General features: G+C 33.5%; 1 protein-coding gene and 3 non-coding genes across 5 annotated transcripts in view; 1 reads left to right on the top strand and 3 right to left on the bottom strand.

Moving 5' to 3' along the window:
- Positions 1-681: 681 nt before the first annotated feature.
- On the bottom strand, positions 682-791 carry Trnai-uau (transfer RNA isoleucine (anticodon UAU)). The gene is made up of 2 exons: positions 754-791; positions 682-717 (listed from the first exon to the last, which is right to left on the bottom strand). It is a non-coding gene; the product is annotated as a tRNA-Ile (tRNA).
- A 388-nt stretch (positions 792-1,179) lies between these two features.
- Trnay-gua (transfer RNA tyrosine (anticodon GUA)) lies at positions 1,180-1,269 on the top strand. Its single transcript is given in 2 exon segments — positions 1,180-1,216; positions 1,234-1,269. It is a non-coding gene; the product is annotated as a tRNA-Tyr (tRNA).
- A 792-nt stretch (positions 1,270-2,061) lies between these two features.
- Trnai-uau (transfer RNA isoleucine (anticodon UAU)) lies at positions 2,062-2,171 on the bottom strand. The gene is made up of 2 exons: positions 2,134-2,171; positions 2,062-2,097 (listed from the first exon to the last, which is right to left on the bottom strand). It is a non-coding gene; the product is annotated as a tRNA-Ile (tRNA).
- A 5,637-nt stretch (positions 2,172-7,808) lies between these two features.
- The window catches only part of LOC143066702 (cytoglobin-1-like), a 39,981-nt gene continuing 26,476 nt past the window's right edge, over positions 7,809-21,313 (bottom strand). For both annotated transcript variants that reach the window (XM_076239524.1, XM_076239523.1), the window contains exons 2-3: positions 9,410-9,638; positions 7,809-8,140 (exon numbers count right to left, since the gene is read on the bottom strand). In XM_076239524.1, the coding sequence (XP_076095639.1) occupies positions 7,991-8,140; positions 9,410-9,638 (379 nt within the window). In that variant the 3' untranslated portion in view covers positions 7,809-7,990. The remainder of the gene's footprint in view (positions 8,141-9,409; positions 9,639-21,313) is intronic.

Below are 21,313 nucleotides of genomic sequence, written 5' to 3'. Positions count from 1 at the left end.
TAATAAAGTAACAAACACATAAAATCCACTATGAATGATATATTACAGGCGTAACATTGCAAAAATAACTTGTTAATATAATAGCTTAAGGCAAATAGAGTGTGTGCACCAAGTCAATTCTTAGATATACAGTCCTGCAAAGAAATAGCACATATAGTGGGAACAATCATCAGAATTTTATACATTCAAGTAGATAGACTGTAACGATACTAGAAAGGTATTATCGTCTCAGAAATTGGACCTGTCAAATCAATACGAGTCAGGGAAGAAGCTGAGTTTTTTTTTTTTTGCTAATGCCTAGTGATCAGTCTTCGTCAATCGGAAGAAAACTCACATATTTCAAATCATGCCAAGACAGTTACTGTCTTTCGAATGGACCTTTCAATTATTTCTTTTCTATTTTTGAGTACCTATACACTGTCGACCATGCTGCTGGTTAGATAAAAAGAATGGAAAACCGTCAATGTAAATTTACATCGAAACGATATGACTGGTAATTGATATGCAATCAAAACGACACGTGTACTCTGAAAGGCATACTCAAACTCACAAATAAAATCCGGGTATCTTCATATTTTTTGTCGATACCCATTTCCTTGTCAAAGAGATTTTGATCGTAACAAGTTGACATGCGTAACAAGAAGGGATCAAATTTAATAAATTGAATGGTAAAAAACTAATTGCTCCGGGTGAGGATCGAACTCACAACCTCCGCATTCCTCATACTGTGCTATGCACAGTGAAGGTACTGTCTATAAGTACGGCGCGCTAACCGATTGTGCCACCGGAGCAATGTTACAAAGTGACATAAAACTTAAGGTTTTATACATCAGTTGATTTCTGGGTTAACGTCTGCATTAAAAATGATGTCGAAGAATCTTTTCATTTCACTTACTATGTTATTTTTTACATTTACTTTATTGATTGGATCGATATATAGTTTGGACGCTTCTGTTATGTTACGTCAAATAAAATCCGAATAATTATTTTAAATATAGAGAAAGCTGACTTTTCCGTTCATCGTGATTGAGATTTTGTCATGTCCTAATTATGAATATGGAATAAGGTTCATGAAAACATTTATTTAAAATAGGCTTCATTTTTAACATCATATGACCAACTTCCGCAGAACTTGATTCTTTACAATAAATACACAAATTTACTGGCAATAGACATCAGCCCGTGATAGCTCAGTTGGTAGAGCGGGAGACTGTAGTGTGATAGAATCTAGGAATCTCTAGGTCGGTGGTTCGACTCCGCCTCACGGGATATATTTTTGTCACCTTCACTTTTTAGCCCAGGATTTGTTCTTTTCTTCAATGTGAGATTATATTCTCGGAAACTATTTGACTGAGTTTTTCTTTCTTGTTTGAATAATAATAATAAAGTAACAAACACATAAAATCCACTATGAATGATATATTACAGGCGTAACATTGCAAAAATAACTTGTTAATATAATAGCTTAAGGCAAATAGAGTGTGTGCACCAAGTCAATTCTTAGATATACAGTCCTGCAAAGAAATAGCACATATAGTGGGAACAATCATCAGAATTTTATACATTCAAGTAGATAGACTGTAACGATACTAGAAAGGTATTATCGTCTCAGAAATTGGACCTGTCAAATCAATACGAGTCAGGGAAGAAGCTGAGTTTTTTTTTTTTTGCTAATGCCTAGTGATCAGTCTTCGTCAATCGGAAGAAAACTCACATATTTCAAATCATGCCAAGACAGTTACTGTCTTTCGAATGGACCTTTCAATTATTTCTTTTCTATTTTTGAGTACCTATACACTGTCGACCATGCTGCTGGTTAGATAAAAAGAATGGAAAACCGTCAATGTAAATTTACATCGAAACGATATGACTGGTAATTGATATGCAATCAAAACGACACGTGTACTCTGAAAGGCATACTCAAACTCACAAATAAAATCCGGGTATCTTCATATTTTTTGTCGATACCCATTTCCTTGTCAAAGAGATTTTGATCGTAACAAGTTGACATGCGTAACAAGAAGGGATCAAATTTAATAAATTGAATGGTAAAAAACTAATTGCTCCGGGTGAGGATCGAACTCACAACCTCCGCATTCCTCATACTGTGCTATGCACAGTGAAGGTACTGTCTATAAGTACGGCGCGCTAACCGATTGTGCCACCGGAGCAATGTTACAAAGTGACATAAAACTTAAGGTTTTATACATCAGTTGATTTCTGGGTTAACGTCTGCATTAAAAATGATGTCGAAGAATCTTTTCATTTCACTTACTATGTTATTTTTTACATTTACTTTATTGATTGGATCGATATATAGTTTGGACGCTTCTGTTATGTTACGTCAAATAAAATCCGAATAATTATTTTAAATATAGAGAAAGCTGACTTTTCCGTTCATCGTGATTGAGATTTTGTCATGTCCTAATTATGAATATGGAATAAGGTTCATGAAAACATTTATTTAAAATAGGCTTCATTTTTAACATCATATGACCAACTTCCGCAGAACTTGATTCTTTACAATAAATACACAAATTTACTGGCAATAGACATCAGCTTGTGATATGCAGACTTGAAAGATGACATACCTTGCATACCTTAGCTTAATGTATAAAAATAGTTCCCAATTGAATTTCCGAGTGAATTATCCAGGTGTCTTTAAAAGAACAGAATTTATTATGAATCACTTATTTTACAATAGGGCCACACATTGTGTATGCTACTTATTCTCATTCTAACAGCAAAAAGGTTGTTAAATTTTTAGGAACTACTTTACAGGATGCCGAGAGTATGGAAAGCAAGTTTCATAATTTTGATTTTATCAAAAATAAACTAAATCAAAATGGTTATCAATTTTAAATTGTTATAAGGTGTTTTAACAATGTTTTTTTTTGTTTGTTTAAGTTCTAAATCTTGTTAACAATAACAAAAAACATACTAAATAATTAAATACTATTGCTATATTATGAACATTCAACTTGTCCATACCTACATTTTGACATTGTAGAAGATCACGATTTTCTGCAGAAGATCATGATTTCTCTGACTGTTAATGGCTTTCTAACATTAAAAAAATGTATGCTATATGTGTATTTGTATATAATGTTGTCCTAGTTACAAGATATATTTGTTTAAGTGTATTTGCTTCTTACCAGCTTTTGATAAGCTTACTACGGGTACTCACTGAAATGTATTTAGTCCTTATTTTTTTTTTGGTTCGTAACATGTGCATTGTGTCGATCTGATTTGTTGCGTGCCCCTTTCAGTAGTTTTTTTTTGTATTTTGCATTCACACTCCTGTCTCGGGTTATTGGAATGGCTTGTCACACACAAACATATAAAGCCCTTCACATTATGTATATGCCTGTCCAAAGTCAAGGGCCTGTAATGCTGTAGTCGTCGTTTGTAACTCTTTGTCATACTATTTTTATTTTTATTTTTTTGTTTATTGTTTTGTATATAAATATTGTCATTATTTATTTAGTATGACTATTTGATTTTTTCAGGGTCATTATATCTTTCTATGGGGTATTGGGTTTGCGTATTGTTGAAGGCTGTACATTGACTATACTTCTTTTTTTATAAAAATAATCGTGTATATACAAGAATGAAAACAAATAAAAATATGTAATGTTTGCAACAATAACATAAACTTTCAATTTGTTTTGCATCAAATGCGCATTTCGACATTCAATGTCTTTTCTAAAAAAAGGATAAAGAGATACAAAGCGAAAAGGAAGAAAAAGTATAAACAAATCCAGGCAAGGAATCAGAGCTTTGCATGAGGAAGACAAAATCCTTAATTTTAAACAACTGTACAAAGTTAAAACCATATATCCACTATTACATTAGGAACTCCCACACACATACCTGGAAGGTGTTGGTTATTGGGACTAAGATTACACTTTCAGGTAACTAATTTTAATCAGCCATTGTTCCAGGGATGATGTTATAATGATCCGCATTCGTTTATGTGTCTTTCCTTGAAGACGACCTGTCTCTGTGATATTGTCTGATTTTAACAGTTGGTTCCTTGATATAATCTCGAATGATGACGAATGATTTTCCATGCAAGAACTTATACAAGAGTATATGCCCAGCTCCTTGTATGCGTGTTAATAGGGTTGGCCAACGTAGTGTCTGTGGTATGTTGGTAACAGTACATTGTACCTGAGGATAAATTGTTATAAACTGGGCAGGTCTTCGATGTATCAATTCGCTTTAGTTAAGATGGACCTCTGTGCATTAGTTCTATACTACTGCCGATGTACACTCGAGGTGTCGTCGAACTAATGTTTTGTAAGCACTCAATTTTATATCTGAAAGTTCTAAACCGAGATCAGGATATTGTTGAACAGTTTTCAGTTTTGCCTTATGATGTCATTGTAAACAACACGGTTGAGTCACCCTAAACATGGCTGCTGTCATGTTTTTGAGTTGTGGAAGATTCTTTACAGTAAGGAAATGTCAACAAACAGTAATAAACTTGAACATGACGATTTAGAACCATCTACATCGGAACGTACTGCTTTTATTTTACTGATTTCGACATCTTGACAAACTCATTGATTACCTTGTGTTAGCTAAGCATTGATCCAAAATAGTATGTTTCATTGGATACAGTAGTAGCTCATCCTCTGTAATAGCCGCCGCTGTAGTACTGGGTCAAATGCCTTCAATACAAATTCAATACAAACATGGCTTATTGTTATCTACTATCCAATAATCCAGTAATCAGATCCACCGATATAATTTGACAGGAATGACATTGAAATCAAATTTATAATCCATATGCGATGTATGCTACAGTTAATAACCTATATAATATACTATAGATTTTAGTTTCTATATTGACATAGACGTAACTGTTATCATAGCTTAAACCAAGCCTAGATTACTTTCCATAAATGATAATTGATTGATTGATTGTTGGTTGCTTTACGCCGCATTAGCACAAAAAGGCTATATATAATGATAATAAAAATAATGATAATAATAATGATAATGACAATAAAAATAGTGATAATGATGATGATGATAATAATGAAAATAATAATAATGATAATTATAATAATAATAATAATAATAATAATAATAATAATAATAATAATAATAATAATAATAATAATAATAATAAAACTATAACTTAAAATCGAAAGGACACAATTAAGTATGACGTAAAAAATAAATTATATGTGATAATAAAAATAATATTTTCAATAGGTTATATAATAAGAATTGTTTTTAAAGCCTCTCAGTAAGATAGTAAATAAAACATGAATTAAATGAATTAAAAATAGAATATCTGGCAAATTAAGAGTAACGAACATCCATAATTTTAAAAACCTTAGTTCTCCTCACTCTAAGTATGACAATATCAAGTTTGGCTTTCTGAATAATAATAGTTTGTTGTTGTTTGTGTTGGTGTGTCTATTTTTTCAGAAGGAGTAAGATGTTGCTAACTGACATAGTCTGTTGTTATGTATAATATTTCGGTAACATCTGTTATCCTATTTACATATGCCATATATGTATTTATAAGTTGCAAAAGAAATGAATAATAGCAATGGGACTTTCAGAAATCATATTATATGTTAAGGAGAAACTTAAAATCCATGGGGAACACGACAAACGACAAGAAGACTAAAAAAGAGGCAAAATACTACATAGAAAACTTAAGATTAAGCAACAAGGATTATACTGAAACCAGGGAATAAATCCAGGTACTATTTTTTTTTTTAGTTTTGCATCTGTATCGTAAAAGTATACTATACATTATAATGAATAAGCTCAACAACATGTGAATATAGAAACACGGACATTTGTTGTTAAAGCCCTTCGAGGTGTTGGATCCATAATTCCCTTGCACTTCGTTCTTTATTTGTTGTCTTTACTTAAATTATTGATTCGATCATCAATGTAATTAAAATTGCTGTATGCCACAAGAGTGAAAAATATGAGAGTATGCTAAAATACATTAGCGTGTGTTCATAGCGTTATCGAAAATAGAATGTGTTCCCGGTGCAACCAAGTAAGTATATGCACCCAGTGTAATCAAGAATAGCGTATGTTCCCAGTGTTTATTAGCGTATATTTTCACAGTGTAATCAAGATCAGTGTATATGTTCGCAGAGTAATAAGATTAGTGTATATGCTCCCAGTGTCAATAAGATCAGTGTATGTTTCAAGTGTATAGATAGTATGTTTCAATTGTATATATGGTATGTTCCAAGAGTAATCAAGTTGAGCGTATTTTCCCAGTGTAAAAAAGATAAGCGTATTTTCCAAGCTAAGAGTACTCAAAATTAAAGAGTTATCACGATTAGCGTATATTCCTAGTGTAATAAAGAAACCCAGTGGCGTAGCTTGCATGTATGCTCAGATGCTCAAGCATCCACATCATTTTGACAAAAAAAAAATAAAAAAAATAGATAAATGTATAATTGCATGTGTTCGTAGCAGAAACACACAGATGTACTAGTATCTAAACGTAACAATAATGAGGATATGAGAATAGCGTTTAACTTTTTCCGAAGCAGTATACGTGGTCTTTCCTTTAGGCTCATTGTTTGTTTGTATTTTTTCATTTTTAGCCATGGCGTTGTCATTTTGTTTTAGATTTATGAGTTTGACTGTCCCTTTGGTATCTTTCGTCCCTCTTTTAGTTTATGGATAAATCACTCGTTAAAAGTCTACATCGTAGCGCATTGTCGGCTACGGCAAGTTTAGAAGATTATGATACGCAGATCTGCGGACATGTTTGGTCTGAAATTGAGCCAAATAGAGCGATGACATAACAACGTTATTAGTTAACAACTAATCAATCATATCCTGATATCGTTTCCTAGGACATGAAACATGGCTAGTATTTGATAACGGAGTTTGATAATTCCTGTACTTATAAATTCCCTTTTCCATCTAGGTACAAATATTAATTTTATTTTCAATAAAAGAACGATAAATGTCCTCCCATTGTTCATATTTTATCTATCCAAGATACAAGTGAAATAACAAAAAAGGATTTTTTTTTTATTATTATTATTAATATCTTGAGAGAAATAAAAGCTTCAGGCCAAATGCAGTGGGATTTCCGTTATAATTTATATTTCAAAGGTATTAATTGGTTGAAAATATTCGATCAGGACTTATTATCGCAAGAGTCAAAAAAATTGTTGATGATATAAATATCACAAAAATATGGCAAGAATTGTACACATGACAGGGCTAACAAGTCCGGACGGACGGACGTCCGATATTTCCATTTCACCTGCAACGCAATAAGAAAAGTAATCAAAAACCTCATTTGGAGGCTCGAATTCCAACAAAAGGGAGTCAATTCGGATCCTTCGAGAAACATATATATATTGGTGGGTATTTTTAAATTAAACAAAAATCTAGCCAGTGTCGGAATGTAGGGACGTACACATGCATACAGGGAAAATGTCAAAAATATATATTTTGCATAAAATAGTCCAAAATTTTTTTACGACAATTTCGCATCCACATCATATGAACCCTGGCTACGCCACTGAAACCTGCATTGTTCCAGCCAGTGTAATCAAGATAAGCGTGTGTTCCAATATAATTAAACTTCATAGAACATATATCAAATAATTACTGGCGATAGAGCTGTTTTTGGTCCACCTTGGGAACGTACGTTGATAGTAATAACTTCATTAAATAATCTGTCATGTTATGATTATACTTCAATAACATTATAACCGCAGATAATATTTTTAGTCTTTACTAAATAAAATATAAAGCTTTATCATGTAGTGACAAACAAAAAACTGACAAAACATATAGATCGTGGTGATTAAATATTTATATATTAAGTGTGATTCATTACAACTGCAGTTTGTCTTTCATATCAAAGCTTGAAAGCTAGTACTGCTTTTTCGATGAAAGGTCGTGCAGAGGTCACGTACCGTCTGTGTGACAATGTGCTATACATTTGAAATTCTAAACGGAAGATAGTATATTGTTGTCATCTCGCATGCTTAGATTCCTTTCGTAATCCTTCCTTGAACTTTGTTGCCATATATTCAAACACATGTTCCCATGCAGTGGACATCTGTGTCGTAAAGTCTGTCCCTAAACATCCATTAAAAGCATCTCTAATTGCCGGCCAAAGTAACTGCAAGTAGAAGGCAATTAAGATCATAAGCATGAGGGAAACCAAGAAACAAGCAGTATGTCCTTTTATATAATTTCGTTATTGCAAGGTATTTTATTTATGTACCAAAAGATTCCGGATTCTGATTATGAAATTGACATCGTTTTTTTTATGTTTTTATTTTTTTGAGAAAAAAAAGGGGGGTTATAGCTTTTATTTACATAAAGAAAGCTTATAGGTAAATGTTCAATTGCTTGTCCTAGTTTGTTAAGAACATACAGAGACAAACCGATGGCCATTCGGTCTAACTGGTCCATATACTAGCATGTCAACTCTGAGGTTGTTCGTTCGAATCCGGCACGTGCCAGGTACGTTCGACTCAAACCTTAAGGTGGCTCGTGGGTACAAAATTTTCAGCAAAAAATTAAACCTTTATTTTTTCATTACGAATTTTATTTTTTACACTATTAGTTATTACTTTATGATATGGTAAAAAAATCAACCCCAAAAAACAATTCGGTTTGGCCTCAGATGACTTTTAAAATGTTTTTATCATTGAAAAAGCTCCAAATTATCTCCCTTTGGTGCAAAAATGCCATTTTTTGGCATTAAATTTGAAATATATTTGTTAACTCATAGGTGACCTATATTTTTTATTATTGTTTTCAAATAAGCTGTACATAAACTAAATAATTGTAAAATTTAAGCAATTTCTGTCATTAGGTTATTTTTTTCTCTATTTCTCCTATTAGCTCAACAGAAAAAAAGGACATTAACAAAAATGTATGCTTCTTCCAGAGGCAGATTGAGAGCTTTTAAAAATGAACGGTGACCCCATTTTTTTATTTCATTTTTCTTTTAAGTATATGATAAAGATCATTTATAAAAAAATACAGCGAAATCCTATATTAGAAAAAAAAATTGATTTATACCCAGGAGCCCCCTTAAGTGACTTAAATTGTCAGTGTTCTTGCCGACTTCCTCCACCAATAACAGGTGAACATCAATAAATAGCAAATAGTGTTGAAAGTGGTGTTACACATTAATTAATCAATCAGAACATACAAAAGCATGCAATAGTTAACTTAGTAGTTGTGTTACTGTGTATTATGACAGTTACTTTCAATTAGTTTGGTGTGTTTGAGCTTTGAATTTTGCCATTGATAAGAGATTTTCCATTTTGATTTTTTCTTAGAGTTTGGTATTTTTGTTATTTTACTTTGTAATACAAATGAGACTCATTAAATAAAATTTATAGTTCTCCGGAAGATATTTCTTAAATAAACGTACAATGACCATTTCAGGTTTGACATTGTGTCGCGCATGACTCTCTCCCATGGTAACAAGAACATTCGACAAAAAGACAGAATCATCAAGACTTTCTACAGCTGCTCCAAGACCTTCCATTACGATGTTACCATGGTGTCTCAACTTCTCTTCGTCAACTAAAAGGTCATTATCTTCCACCGTCATTTGTTCGGTAAAAAGTTTCTTGAATTCTGGATGCATTTGGAAAAACCTGTCAAATAAAGAATGTGAATTTTAGAATAATACAATTTGATTTTACATTTTTAAATGAGTAAGAATAGAACATCGATACAAAATCTTGCAAAATCTTGCAAACGCAATTGAAGAAGCATGATATGCCAGAAAATTATTAGACAGTAACGCTCAATAAGTCACTGCAGTGGAGACTAATTCTTGGGATGCGACTTCAGTAAACTTGCATGTACACAATTATTAATAATTAGTAGATGAAATTACTTTTATCGAAATTAATTTGACTTTTCCAAAGGTTTCATTAACAATGTGTTGTTATTATTCAAACAATGAAGACGAATTTTCTACAAAATGACAAGTTGTAAAATAATAACGCAATTTTACGAAAAACAAAATGTTATATTAATTGTAGTACTATCTGACCTTTAAACGACTTTTAAAATAAGTAAAAGGTACATTTTTGACAGCCCTTTCATCATGATACATCAATAGCTATAACACAATTAGTATAAATGTCATCGTAAACAAAATTGATAGGTACAATGTATAGGTACAATGTATGTTGTATACACAAAAAAAAGTTCAAAGATAATCAGAAAAGCGTTAAATTTACAAACAAAGTTTTTTTTTAAGTTAAGTAAGTTAATTTAACGAATTCTTTGATTATTTGAAGTCTCATCCCATCGCTTTTAACCCTGTCTTGATCATGGTAATTTTTGTTTCGGTCATCCTCCATGATTTAAGATCTAAGCTTGCTATAGTATGATTTCAAAATTCTCCAAAATATTTTATAGACCGCGATAGTAAAGTGGAAAGAGAGGTTGCGTCGGATGTATAGCAAACAATTAGACGGGCAAAAAGCAATTACATTACCGTTCGAAATAGTTATATATTGTACTTAGTCTTGTACTTCAAAGTATTCTCGAATATGTAAAGAGTGTGCCAATTACAGATTCGTCGGCGTAAAGCTGGGGTCATACATTCACGATTTTTACTCCCGTCCTTGACAGGACCATTCCCCGTTAAAATTTGTCAAAAGTCTGATCAAGATCCTGTGAATCGTGGATGAAAATTCAAACTTTAATTAAAATTAAAAAAAACTCAGAATTTTAATCACGACAACAATCAGATAGTGTTCAGGAAGCGTCGATATTCAACCGTTTCCAAGCGAATTTATCCCGATTATCCCGTTCTTAATCCGATTTGTATATCTTTCGCCTGTTAAAATTCGACCGAGTCTGTAACGACTGCGTCTCGATTCTACCGAATGTAATCCGACAGAGATCAGACAGTGACCAGACAGTGAACCGACGCTGACGGAAGTTATCCGTTCGAAAACAGTCGGCATACTCGGGATGATCGGATACTGTCGGAACGTAATCCTATTATGCCCGCGTCACACTGTCCCGATTTTTATATACGATGGACACCCGAATGCGAAAATTGTAAGTTCGTACGAAGTTGGTCCTGATCTCGTTAAAATACCAAAAAGTGACCGAAGCAAGTACGATGAATAACGAAGTCTATACGAGGGTGCCGAAAGTATATACGATAGCAAAAGATGGACATACGAAGATTAACCGAAGACGGTATTTAAGCTTCATATCTCAGCCGAAGCCTACAAGATGGATCACGAAGGCTACACGATGGATTACGATGATGGCGCGATGGCCATACGATGTCTGTACAGCTTACGATGCATTTAAATTATATGCCGAAGGCATCACGCGTTTTAAATTGTTTGATCAATATTGAATATATATTATATTGTACATTCAATTTTTGGTTTAATCATAAGACGGAAGACCGTGGGTATTTCCAGTTACTGAATAATTTGGTTGATTTCTAAAAAAATAGTTTATGTATCAAATATGCGTATTCAATTTACCATTTTCTGCATGTGTCATATACAAATATAGTGTCCATATTTGTCCCCAATATGTTACATACGAGGGGATGCCACGATCGGCATTGCCTTGTTTGAACTGTAAAATGTGTGCACTAGTCTGAATAATCACCCATAATTATGCCCATGTTTACTGATCTATCTTAAAGGTAAGGTAATGGGTTCGTTGATCCCTTTTATTCAAAAAGAGCTCTTTCAAGGAGAATATCATAATAATATAGACTAAAGGAAGGATGTGGGGAAAGCAACAAATGCGGCAAAATATGACATATAGAAAACAAAATGTTTATCTCAGACGATACATAAAAAATCAGAATATTGAAGAAAAAGTTGGTTTCCCTATATACGTGTACCTGCAGTGTTGGTATACGAGGCGCGTTTATGATTTTCATTATGTTATTTGATATGAAAAATTGACAAAAAATAATATTTTATTTGTAAAAGTAAATCCTGAGCCTGTAATACCTGCTCTTCTTGTTCCATTTGAATTAATAGAAACAACGCTGTCGCCTTTCTTGTTCTCATAGAATCATATGATATGAGCTCCATGTTTTGTGAACGTCTTTCTTAACTGTCGTATTAGGCAGCAACCATTTGATTTTCTGGGGGGGGGCTATGGTTTTTTTTTCTGGACAATTTTTTTTTTCGCCTGCGGCGAAAAACAATCTATTTTTTTCGCGACAAGTCGAAAACAATTTTTTTCTTTCAATTTTAGCATTACATATAGTGGCAGCTGAGGGTGAAACAAACAATATTTTTTTCTCAGAATAAAAAACAAATTATTTTTTTCTCCAAAAACTGGAAACAAACTTTTTTTTCCAAAAAAAACCATAGCCCCCCCCCCCCCCCCCCCCCCAGAAAATCAAATGGTTGCTGCCTTAGACTGACCAGTGCATATCGCGCATGGCACTTTAAATGTATTTAAGCGCGAAAATTAACTTACATTTAGCTGGATTTATTGCCGTCGTAGTTCCATCTTGTCACCTTCGTACTGTTATTCGATGGCATCATGACGGGATTACGAGGTCTTCACGAAGTCGTGTTGCCATCGTAAGACCTTCGGGTAGCTTCGTGATTCATTCGTGTAGACATCGTAATGTCAAAACTGCCCGATGGAAACGATGGAAACACGAATGCAATACGATGTTCAAAGATGCATTCCCGGTGACATTACGATGGTGAGGATGGTGATACGAACTCAATACGAACCCTCAACATCGGACGCACCTTCGGGGATTTTTTAACATGTTAAAAAATTTAGAACCCTTCCCGAAGTTGTCCCCGAAGGCTAGAAAAAGTGTCCGATGGTTCTACGATGGTTAAAGATGGCACTACGAATAGCCCGATCTGGATACGATCAGTCCCGATTTTGAAAATTTCCATAATCGTGTTGCCATCGGCGTAAAAATCGGGACAGTGTGACGCGGGCATTACGGTCCGCTCTATCGCATTGACGTTACGCACGTTATTGCGTCAATACCGTGTAATCAACCAGTCCACACTTATAAACAGCTTTTCTATAAAATCATAACAGTTAAGTTATATAAAACTTATATCCATAGACTAGACAGGTAAATGCTATTCCGAAAAAAAGTACAATTTTTTTTCTCATATTTTACTTTAGTCTAAAATAAGGACAACATATTGACAGAACGTCAAAATATGCGTGTCAGACGTAACAGACTATACGCATAGTCACTTTAGCAGGGGTGTTTGTGTTCTTCAAAATAGTGTTATATCCTCGAAAATTCGAATGAATGATATGCTCCATATATAAAGTATAACAATATTACTGGATATGTGTTTTTGATACGACCAACGCTATTTTTTGGCAAAAACAAATAGTGTTCATATTGGTCAGATTTTGGAAGATGTTAAGTTATCAAAATTTATAGGTTTTAAAATATAAGATTATATGATATTTCGTTTGTGTAAATTCGGCTCACATATGTGCATACATAGACCATATCAAAATCGAATATTTGGAGCACTCACACTACATCTAAAAATGCAACGGCTTCTGGCAAATGTCTTGCAAGATGTCCAATGTCGGATTTCGCCGTTTTTTACAAATAAATTGTCATTTGCGACGTTATTTATTAAAAATTCAGATTAGTTGCATGCTAAATAGTCCTTTTCCGTAATTGTGCTTTAACTTTACAAAACAGCAACATACTTTTTGATAACTTGCGTAGTCAAAACGACTTCGTTTTCAAAGAAATATAATGTCTTGCAAGTTTGTCCACTGGACGATTTTCGTACGTTTTCAACGTTGTCGATTCGGGGTACGCTATTTATGGTGGATCATCTGTATATAGTTCCTCAGATAGAATTTTCTTGATAGTCAAATACTATCAACAAGACCACAAAGCATCATACAAAAAAATCCGATGACTGGGTTTGTTCGTTTAGATGAGGTTCTTAAGTTGTGAAAAAGTTTTGTATCACAAGAGGATAACAAATCATCTTTATCAAATTTTCAAATTTGGGAATCGTAAACTGACTGCGATATTTTTTTTTATTTCTCTGCAATAAGATTCATGTGTATAGAATTGAAAGTGAAAATAAAATTGGGCCTAAAGCGTGGCTATATACCTCTCCACATCATACAAAGCTTGTAAACATATGAGATGAATTATAATTAACCTTTTTTTCTGACAATCATTTCATTTCATAATCTAATATTGTATCGCTATTAAAGAAAGTATAGTGAATTTTATAAGCAAGACCCGTTTAACTTGTTATTCTCGACAAACTTTTTATATTAAAGCAAAATATATATCCTCCTCCTTTTCGGATCTAAATGGGAAAACATTGCACTTTAATACGTTTTATGTCAATTGATCTCTGGTAGAGAGTTGTCTCATTGGCACTCATCATACCGTATATATCTTCTCATTTCATAAAGATATGCATTACCCAAATACGATATATTTTGTTGTTTGTTGCTTACGTTACCTTCATTGGGCAATATTCAATGCATATTCAGTACAATAAACATTATAAGAAGTATCCATATTGATGTGCAAAACAAAAATTGCAAGCGAAATACAAAACTTATCCCAAATAATCGGTAATCGCCGTAAAACGTAATTCTGTAATTTATTGTCGGGACTCTGACGTGGGTATCATTGACGAATTTCGTATTAATAACGGGACTGTTCCGGAATGGTTTCGGCAAAAACGGTTCGCGATCGACAATATCTGGATGCAATCTGGACTCAATCGGCAGAAAAACAGCAATGCAAAATTTCTCAAGATCATTCCCGTTTCACAGGACACCGTCAAGTATACACTGAACACTGTTAGGATTTTGATCCGATACAGCAGAATCTGTCACGACATAGGCACGATTGTAATCCGACTAGACTAAATCGGCTGAGTTTCCCCGAATGTTACGGAACGCACCTGACTGTCGGGATGCTTCGCCGAACTATTCGGATCCCTTCCGACCCTTAGGAATTTGTTACGAACTTAAACGACTGCGTTCAGACAATGAAAGGACATTCCAGATAATTGAGGATAGTAATCCGACTTTTTCACTTTTCGAGTCGTATCGCTGTCTGATCTCTAACGGGAGCAATAATCGGCAATGTGTGAACCCTGCATTAAAGTCAAACTTGATTCGGGCGTGCTATCCCGATATAGTCTGAGGAATCCTGTCTCTTCTGTTTGGGACTTTGTGTTGGTTGGGAGAAGTCTATGTAATTATATAATTAACTAAATATTCCGCATGGAGGTAACTATATTGACAATATGATATTTCGAAACCATATACCCAAATTATACTTTGTTGTCTGAAGGAATCTATAAATAAATGTGCTTTTGATGGTCATTCGAAATTTTTTTACACTGCAAATATGTTTCATTAAAAAGGTGTTTTCCCAGCTGGATATTATATCCTTAGGGCTTACATATAACTCGGTTAACAAAATGACGATAAATAAAATTATACTTTAGAATTAATACCAAAATGATTAAAATACTTATTAACTTAATAGCTAAACGCTTGATAATATTTATCAATAATATAATCTCTTCCGGCGTTATCTTGTTTGATTAACCATCTTTATCAGATTAATCCAACATTACTTCTCGATTATCTTTGATTGAAACTTTTGTCCTTGATAATCATTTCACATATACTAATACATTTTGTTAAATATTTAAAGCTGTACTAAAATTCCATGACGAAGACAAGTTTTTTTGCTTGAAAGGAAAGTCTGGATGGGGTTTTCATTTCTATTTTCTCTCTCTCTCATTTAATATGTTATTTTCTTCTTCTTCTTTATTCTTTTTTGTCGACCGATATTCTCTTAGTTATTCTTTATAGTTTCGCCATTTATTCTCTATTCTTTATTTTGAAGCTAATTCTCTATTGTATTTTTATTTTTTTATTAACAACCAAACCAAGATCTGCATTCTTATGCGTGTGGTTCTTTTGCAATCTAATTATAAGAACCATGCTTAACAGAATGTATCAGCCTTCGGGGTTCTCATGTTTGATAAACTACTAGACTAATTTGTTACATTGGATCAAATTTAGCATATTTTCAGCAGCTTTGTATATAGTAAATGTCACATAACTAAGAAATGGTAGACCCTTTAATTTTTTTATATTGATCGATATGTCGGTACGACTTAACTATCCACTGCTGGTCCCTTATCACAAAAACTATATTCACCTGGAAAAACCACACGCATGCCATTTGAGGCATAATTTGCCACAAATGTACATAAAATGAGCTACAGATATTCATCCGGGTACGTACACTTATCATTACTTTAATTGTGAAGTCAGTCGAGCAGAATTCCACAACATTTCGGACAACAACAATGACTGGTTGAACGATGTTTGCATAACGTCCAGTGGCAAATATGTCATTCCTGGACAGGACGAAAATAAAGGAGTGTGGTCTGTAAGTCAATATTATACACAATAAAATGTAACAAAAATAAGCTTTTACTAACATTAGATTTGTAGGCATTTTATAAAGTCAGGACAAGTCAAGTACAATGTTCGTGAAATCATTTAGGTTAAAAGGCCGTAGATGACGACAATATAATTTGCTTTGGAAATAGTTTGTAATTAACTCATATAGTCCTAACTTGGTATAAAGGATCTTCCGAAAATAAATGATGCAATAAATAGGGTTTTACAGTGAATAAAGCACATCAAATCGGCGTTGCATTTGCGCCGATCTGCATTTCATTTGCGCCGATTTTTTCTTTTATTTCGCCGATTTTTTTTTTCATTTGCGCCGATTTTTTTACAGGTAAATTACAGGTGAAAAGAAATAAGAAGATGTGGTATGAGTGCCAATGAGACAACTCTCTATCCCAGTCATGTTTTTTTTTTTTCATTTTTCATTTATCAACCTCTTCCGTTAGCCAGTTTTACAAATGTTATGAATTGTCAAGCACAACGTGTATATAACTGTTGTCATCTGCTCACCACGGGGAGGTGGAAGTAGGGTTTCGAGCAGTATAAATCAATATAAAAGCTGTATATGTAAATACTTTAAAATCAAGAAGTAAAAACCTAATATAAAAGCACTCTGTTAATGCTAAACGAAGAATTATGACTCTATTTACAGCATTAAAATCCATTAAAACGGTATACATTCAAATCATAAATCTGTTCTTGTGGAGTGTTTATAGGCAACACATCTTATATATTCCTTGCTTGTGATTTCGTCTCTTCTGTATTTGGCATAATTGTCGATAACGAGGTCCATCTTTTCCTTGTCTGGCTTACGTACTGATGCGGGATTTTCTTGATAACATTTATAAAAACATATAAGTTGGGGTGCAGCTGCTCAGAAATGAGGTGGATAGCTTACATTGTGCATGTATATGTACTTAGTCCGTAGGCTAAGAAAGAAAGACATTTGTCATCAGAAGGAGCGTCAGACATATTGTCAAACGTGATGCAGTCATCGATTTCATTTTTTGGGAAGGAATGGTAACCCGAAAAAAATTGGATAGCCATTTACCAATGTTGCTTAATTTGTCTTTATACTCTGTGCTCAGCCCATGTAAAAGTATTAACTTACCTGTAACTTACCTGTAAATCCAATTAGGAGAAAAAATAAAATTGGCGCAAATGGGAGAGAGAAAAATTTCAAAATCGGCGCAAATGTCATACGCCCCATCAAAAGTGTATGCCAGTGAATCAAGTGTCATAGTCCAAAATGAGATAGTTGTAAATGTGTATGTATATACTCAATATAGCCAAAGGGTGCTTCGGCAGAATAATAATTTTCCACAGAACCTGGTATACTCAAACACACACACATATATATAAACCTGGTAATGTAAGGTATATAATGTATTATCTTACTTCCTATACATTTCTAGATATGATTGGACAAACGTCCGCGTTAAGACCGCGTATATTCCATATTAGGTAAGTAGGGAGGCGGTGCATATTTCAATACATGGTTAGTAGTGAAGTTACGACTTTGGCACTATTTGATTATTCAAATAGATTGAAAGTTCTGTTTAATATTGTTATATCAATAGATATAGGAAGATGTGGTGTGAGTGCCAATGAGACAACTCTCCATACAAATAACAACTTAAAAAGTAAACCATTATAGGTTAAAGTACGGCCTTCAACACGGAGCCTTAGCTCACACCGAACAACAAGCTATAAAGGGCCCCAAAATTACTAGTGTAAAACCATTCAAACGGGAAAACCAACGGTCTAATCTATATAAACAAAACGAGAAACGAGAAACACGTATATATTACATAAACAAACGACAACTACTGTACATCAGATTCCTGACTTAGGACAGGTGCAAACATTTGCAGCGGGATTAAACGTTTTAATGGATCCAAACCTTCTCCCTTTTTCTGAAACAATAGCATAACATCACAACAAAGAAAAACATACGATAAAATATCAATTGGCAGACTTAACTCAATCAAAAAACGTATGATTAAACAATGAACGAATAAATTTGATCTGCGATATCAAGGCTATATTAAATTGTTATTGTTGACATTATTTTTTTTTTCGCAAACTACTAGAAGTAGGATCTTAAAATTGTACACTTGAACAATTTAATACAAAAATAAGAAGATGTGGTATGGTTGCAAATAAGACAACTCTATTCTAAATTCAACAAATAAAGATAGTCGGTAAGATAAATTCGTTATATAGTGTACTAGTAACCTAATACGATATATACGGGGTCAGTAAATTCCATATGGGGTTCGAGCTTCGTTCGCCCTCACTCCACTGATATATAATTTACTGACCCCGTATATATCGTATTAGGTCACTAACACACTATGTAACTAATAATGTTCTAAATCAGTGGGTTTTTTTTTCTGCATACATAGCAACCCTTCACAATAGTACTTGTAATAGTACATTAATTATGGAATACGTTAAATGCAAGTAAAAAAAAGTAAGTTATATTCATATACTAAACCAAAGTCATCTCAGACATTACTGCGTATTTATTATATATCTTTTTTTTTAAGTTATCTGTTTTACACAAAGAATCCATAGGAGGTAAACATATCAACAAGACTTTAGACCTAGTCTCAAAAACATATCCAATATTTACCCATTTTTAATAATGCAATACGTTTTCGAAATACAAACACAACACACTAACTTTCGTCATGAGAGATCATATGAATTACGCACACATTTAAATCAACAGAATTAAACTTGTGTCCACACCATGTATGATGGGTGTCTATATATCCCAAATATACAAGCTCTCTGAGAAGGAGTATATAAACATCATATGATAATCATACCAGACATGGCTGAGTGTTATTAGTTACATAGTGTGCTAGTGACCTAATACGGTATATATGGGGTCAGTAAATTCCATATGGGATGAGAGCGAAGTAAATTCCATATTCGTCACTAGCACATTATGTAACGAATTTATCTTACCGACTATCTAAACGTGTGAAATTTAAACTAGTGACCTATCAAAATGAGCGAGTTTTCAATACTGGTAGCATTAAGAAACTACTTCCATTGATCCTACAAAAACAGATGCCAGCAATAACGACTTGTTTTAAATATTTTTTATGAATTTATTTCAATCTTAATTATCAATTTCTTCGTCTGTTGAAACCTTCAAGATTTTTTCTCGGTACCGTTTTGTTTTTTATTAAGGGACGTAACACCACAAATAACCGTGTAAGAAATAAGCCCGGCTCTCTTCTAACCTAATATGGAATATAAAGGGACGTAACACCACTACTAACCGTGTATGAAATAAGCCCCGCCTCCCTACTAACCTAATATAAAATATACATAGTCTCCACGCTGACGCTTTTAACCAATCATATTCGTAGAAATGTATAGGAGGTAAGATAAAGTGTGTTCCTACCAGCCAAGCATCACTTGATACGAGTATTTATACGAATATACTACATCAAAGTCATATCAGACATAACTGAACATTTATGTCCACTGTACCTGTCAAATACCGTGTCCTCTTTACCTGTTTTAAAAGATTGTGTCTAAACCTGTCAAATTTACATATTTAATATCATGTGTCCACTGTACCTGTTAAATATCATATGTCCACTTTACCTGTCAAATATCATGTGTCCACTTTACCTGTTGAATATCATGTGTCCACTTAACTTGTCAAATATCGTGTGTCCACTTTATCAATCAAATATCCTGTCCATTTTACCTGTTAAATATCATGTGTCCAATTTACCTGTCAAATATCATGTGTCTACTTTACCTGTCAAATATCGTGGTCATTAGATCAGTTTTAAAATAACATGCTCACTATACCTGTCAAATTAAATATTATATTCATTTTACTTTTGAAATGACGTGTCCACTTTATTTGTTAAAAACATGTCCACTTTACCTGTCAAATATTTTGTGTACTTACTTGTTAAAAAAGTCTCCACTTTACCAATCAAATATCACGTCCACTTTACCTGTCAAATGCCGTATACACTTTACTTGTGAAATAACGTGTACACTTTACCAATCAAATATCCTGCCCACTTTACCTGATAATTATCGTGTGTCCACTTTACCTGTTAAATATCTTGTGTCCACTTTACCTGTCAAATATCATGTGTCCACTGTACCTGTTAAATATCATGTGTCCACTTTACCTGTCAAATATCAAGTGTCCACTTTTCCTGTTAAATATCATGTGTCCACTTTACTTGTCAAATATCATGTGTCCTCTTTACCTGTTAAATATTATGTGTCCACTTTACCTGTCAAATATCACGTGTCCACTTTACCTGTCAACTATCGTGTGTCCACTATACCTGTTAAATATCATGTGTCCACTTTACCTGTCAAATATCATGTGTCCACTTTTCCTGTTAAATATCATGTGTCCACTTTACTTGTCAAATATCATGTGTCCTCTTTACCTGTTAAATATTATGTGTCCACTTTACCTGTCAAATATCACGTGTCCACTTTACCTGTCAACTATCGTGTGTCCACTATACCTGTTAAATATCATGTGTCCTCTTTACCTTTCAAATATCACGTGTCCACTTTACCTGTTAAATATCATGTGTCCACTTTACCTGTCAACTATTGTGTGTCCACTTTACCTGTTAAATATCATGTGTCCAATTTACCTGGCAAATATCATGTGTCCACTTTACCAATCAAATATCTTGTCCACTTTACCTGTTAAATATCATGTTTCCAATTTACCTGTCAAATATAATGTGTCCACGTTACCTGCCAAATATCATGTGTCCACTTTACCTGTCAAATATCATGTCTTCACTGTACCTGTTAAATATCATGTGTC

Source organism: Mytilus galloprovincialis, chromosome 3, assembly GCF_965363235.1.
Source record: "Mytilus galloprovincialis chromosome 3, xbMytGall1.hap1.1, whole genome shotgun sequence".
Lineage (NCBI taxonomy): Eukaryota > Metazoa > Mollusca > Bivalvia > Mytilida > Mytilidae > Mytilus > Mytilus galloprovincialis.
Note: the sequence above shows the minus strand (reverse complement) of the source record. Positions and strands in the feature narration are given on the sequence as shown.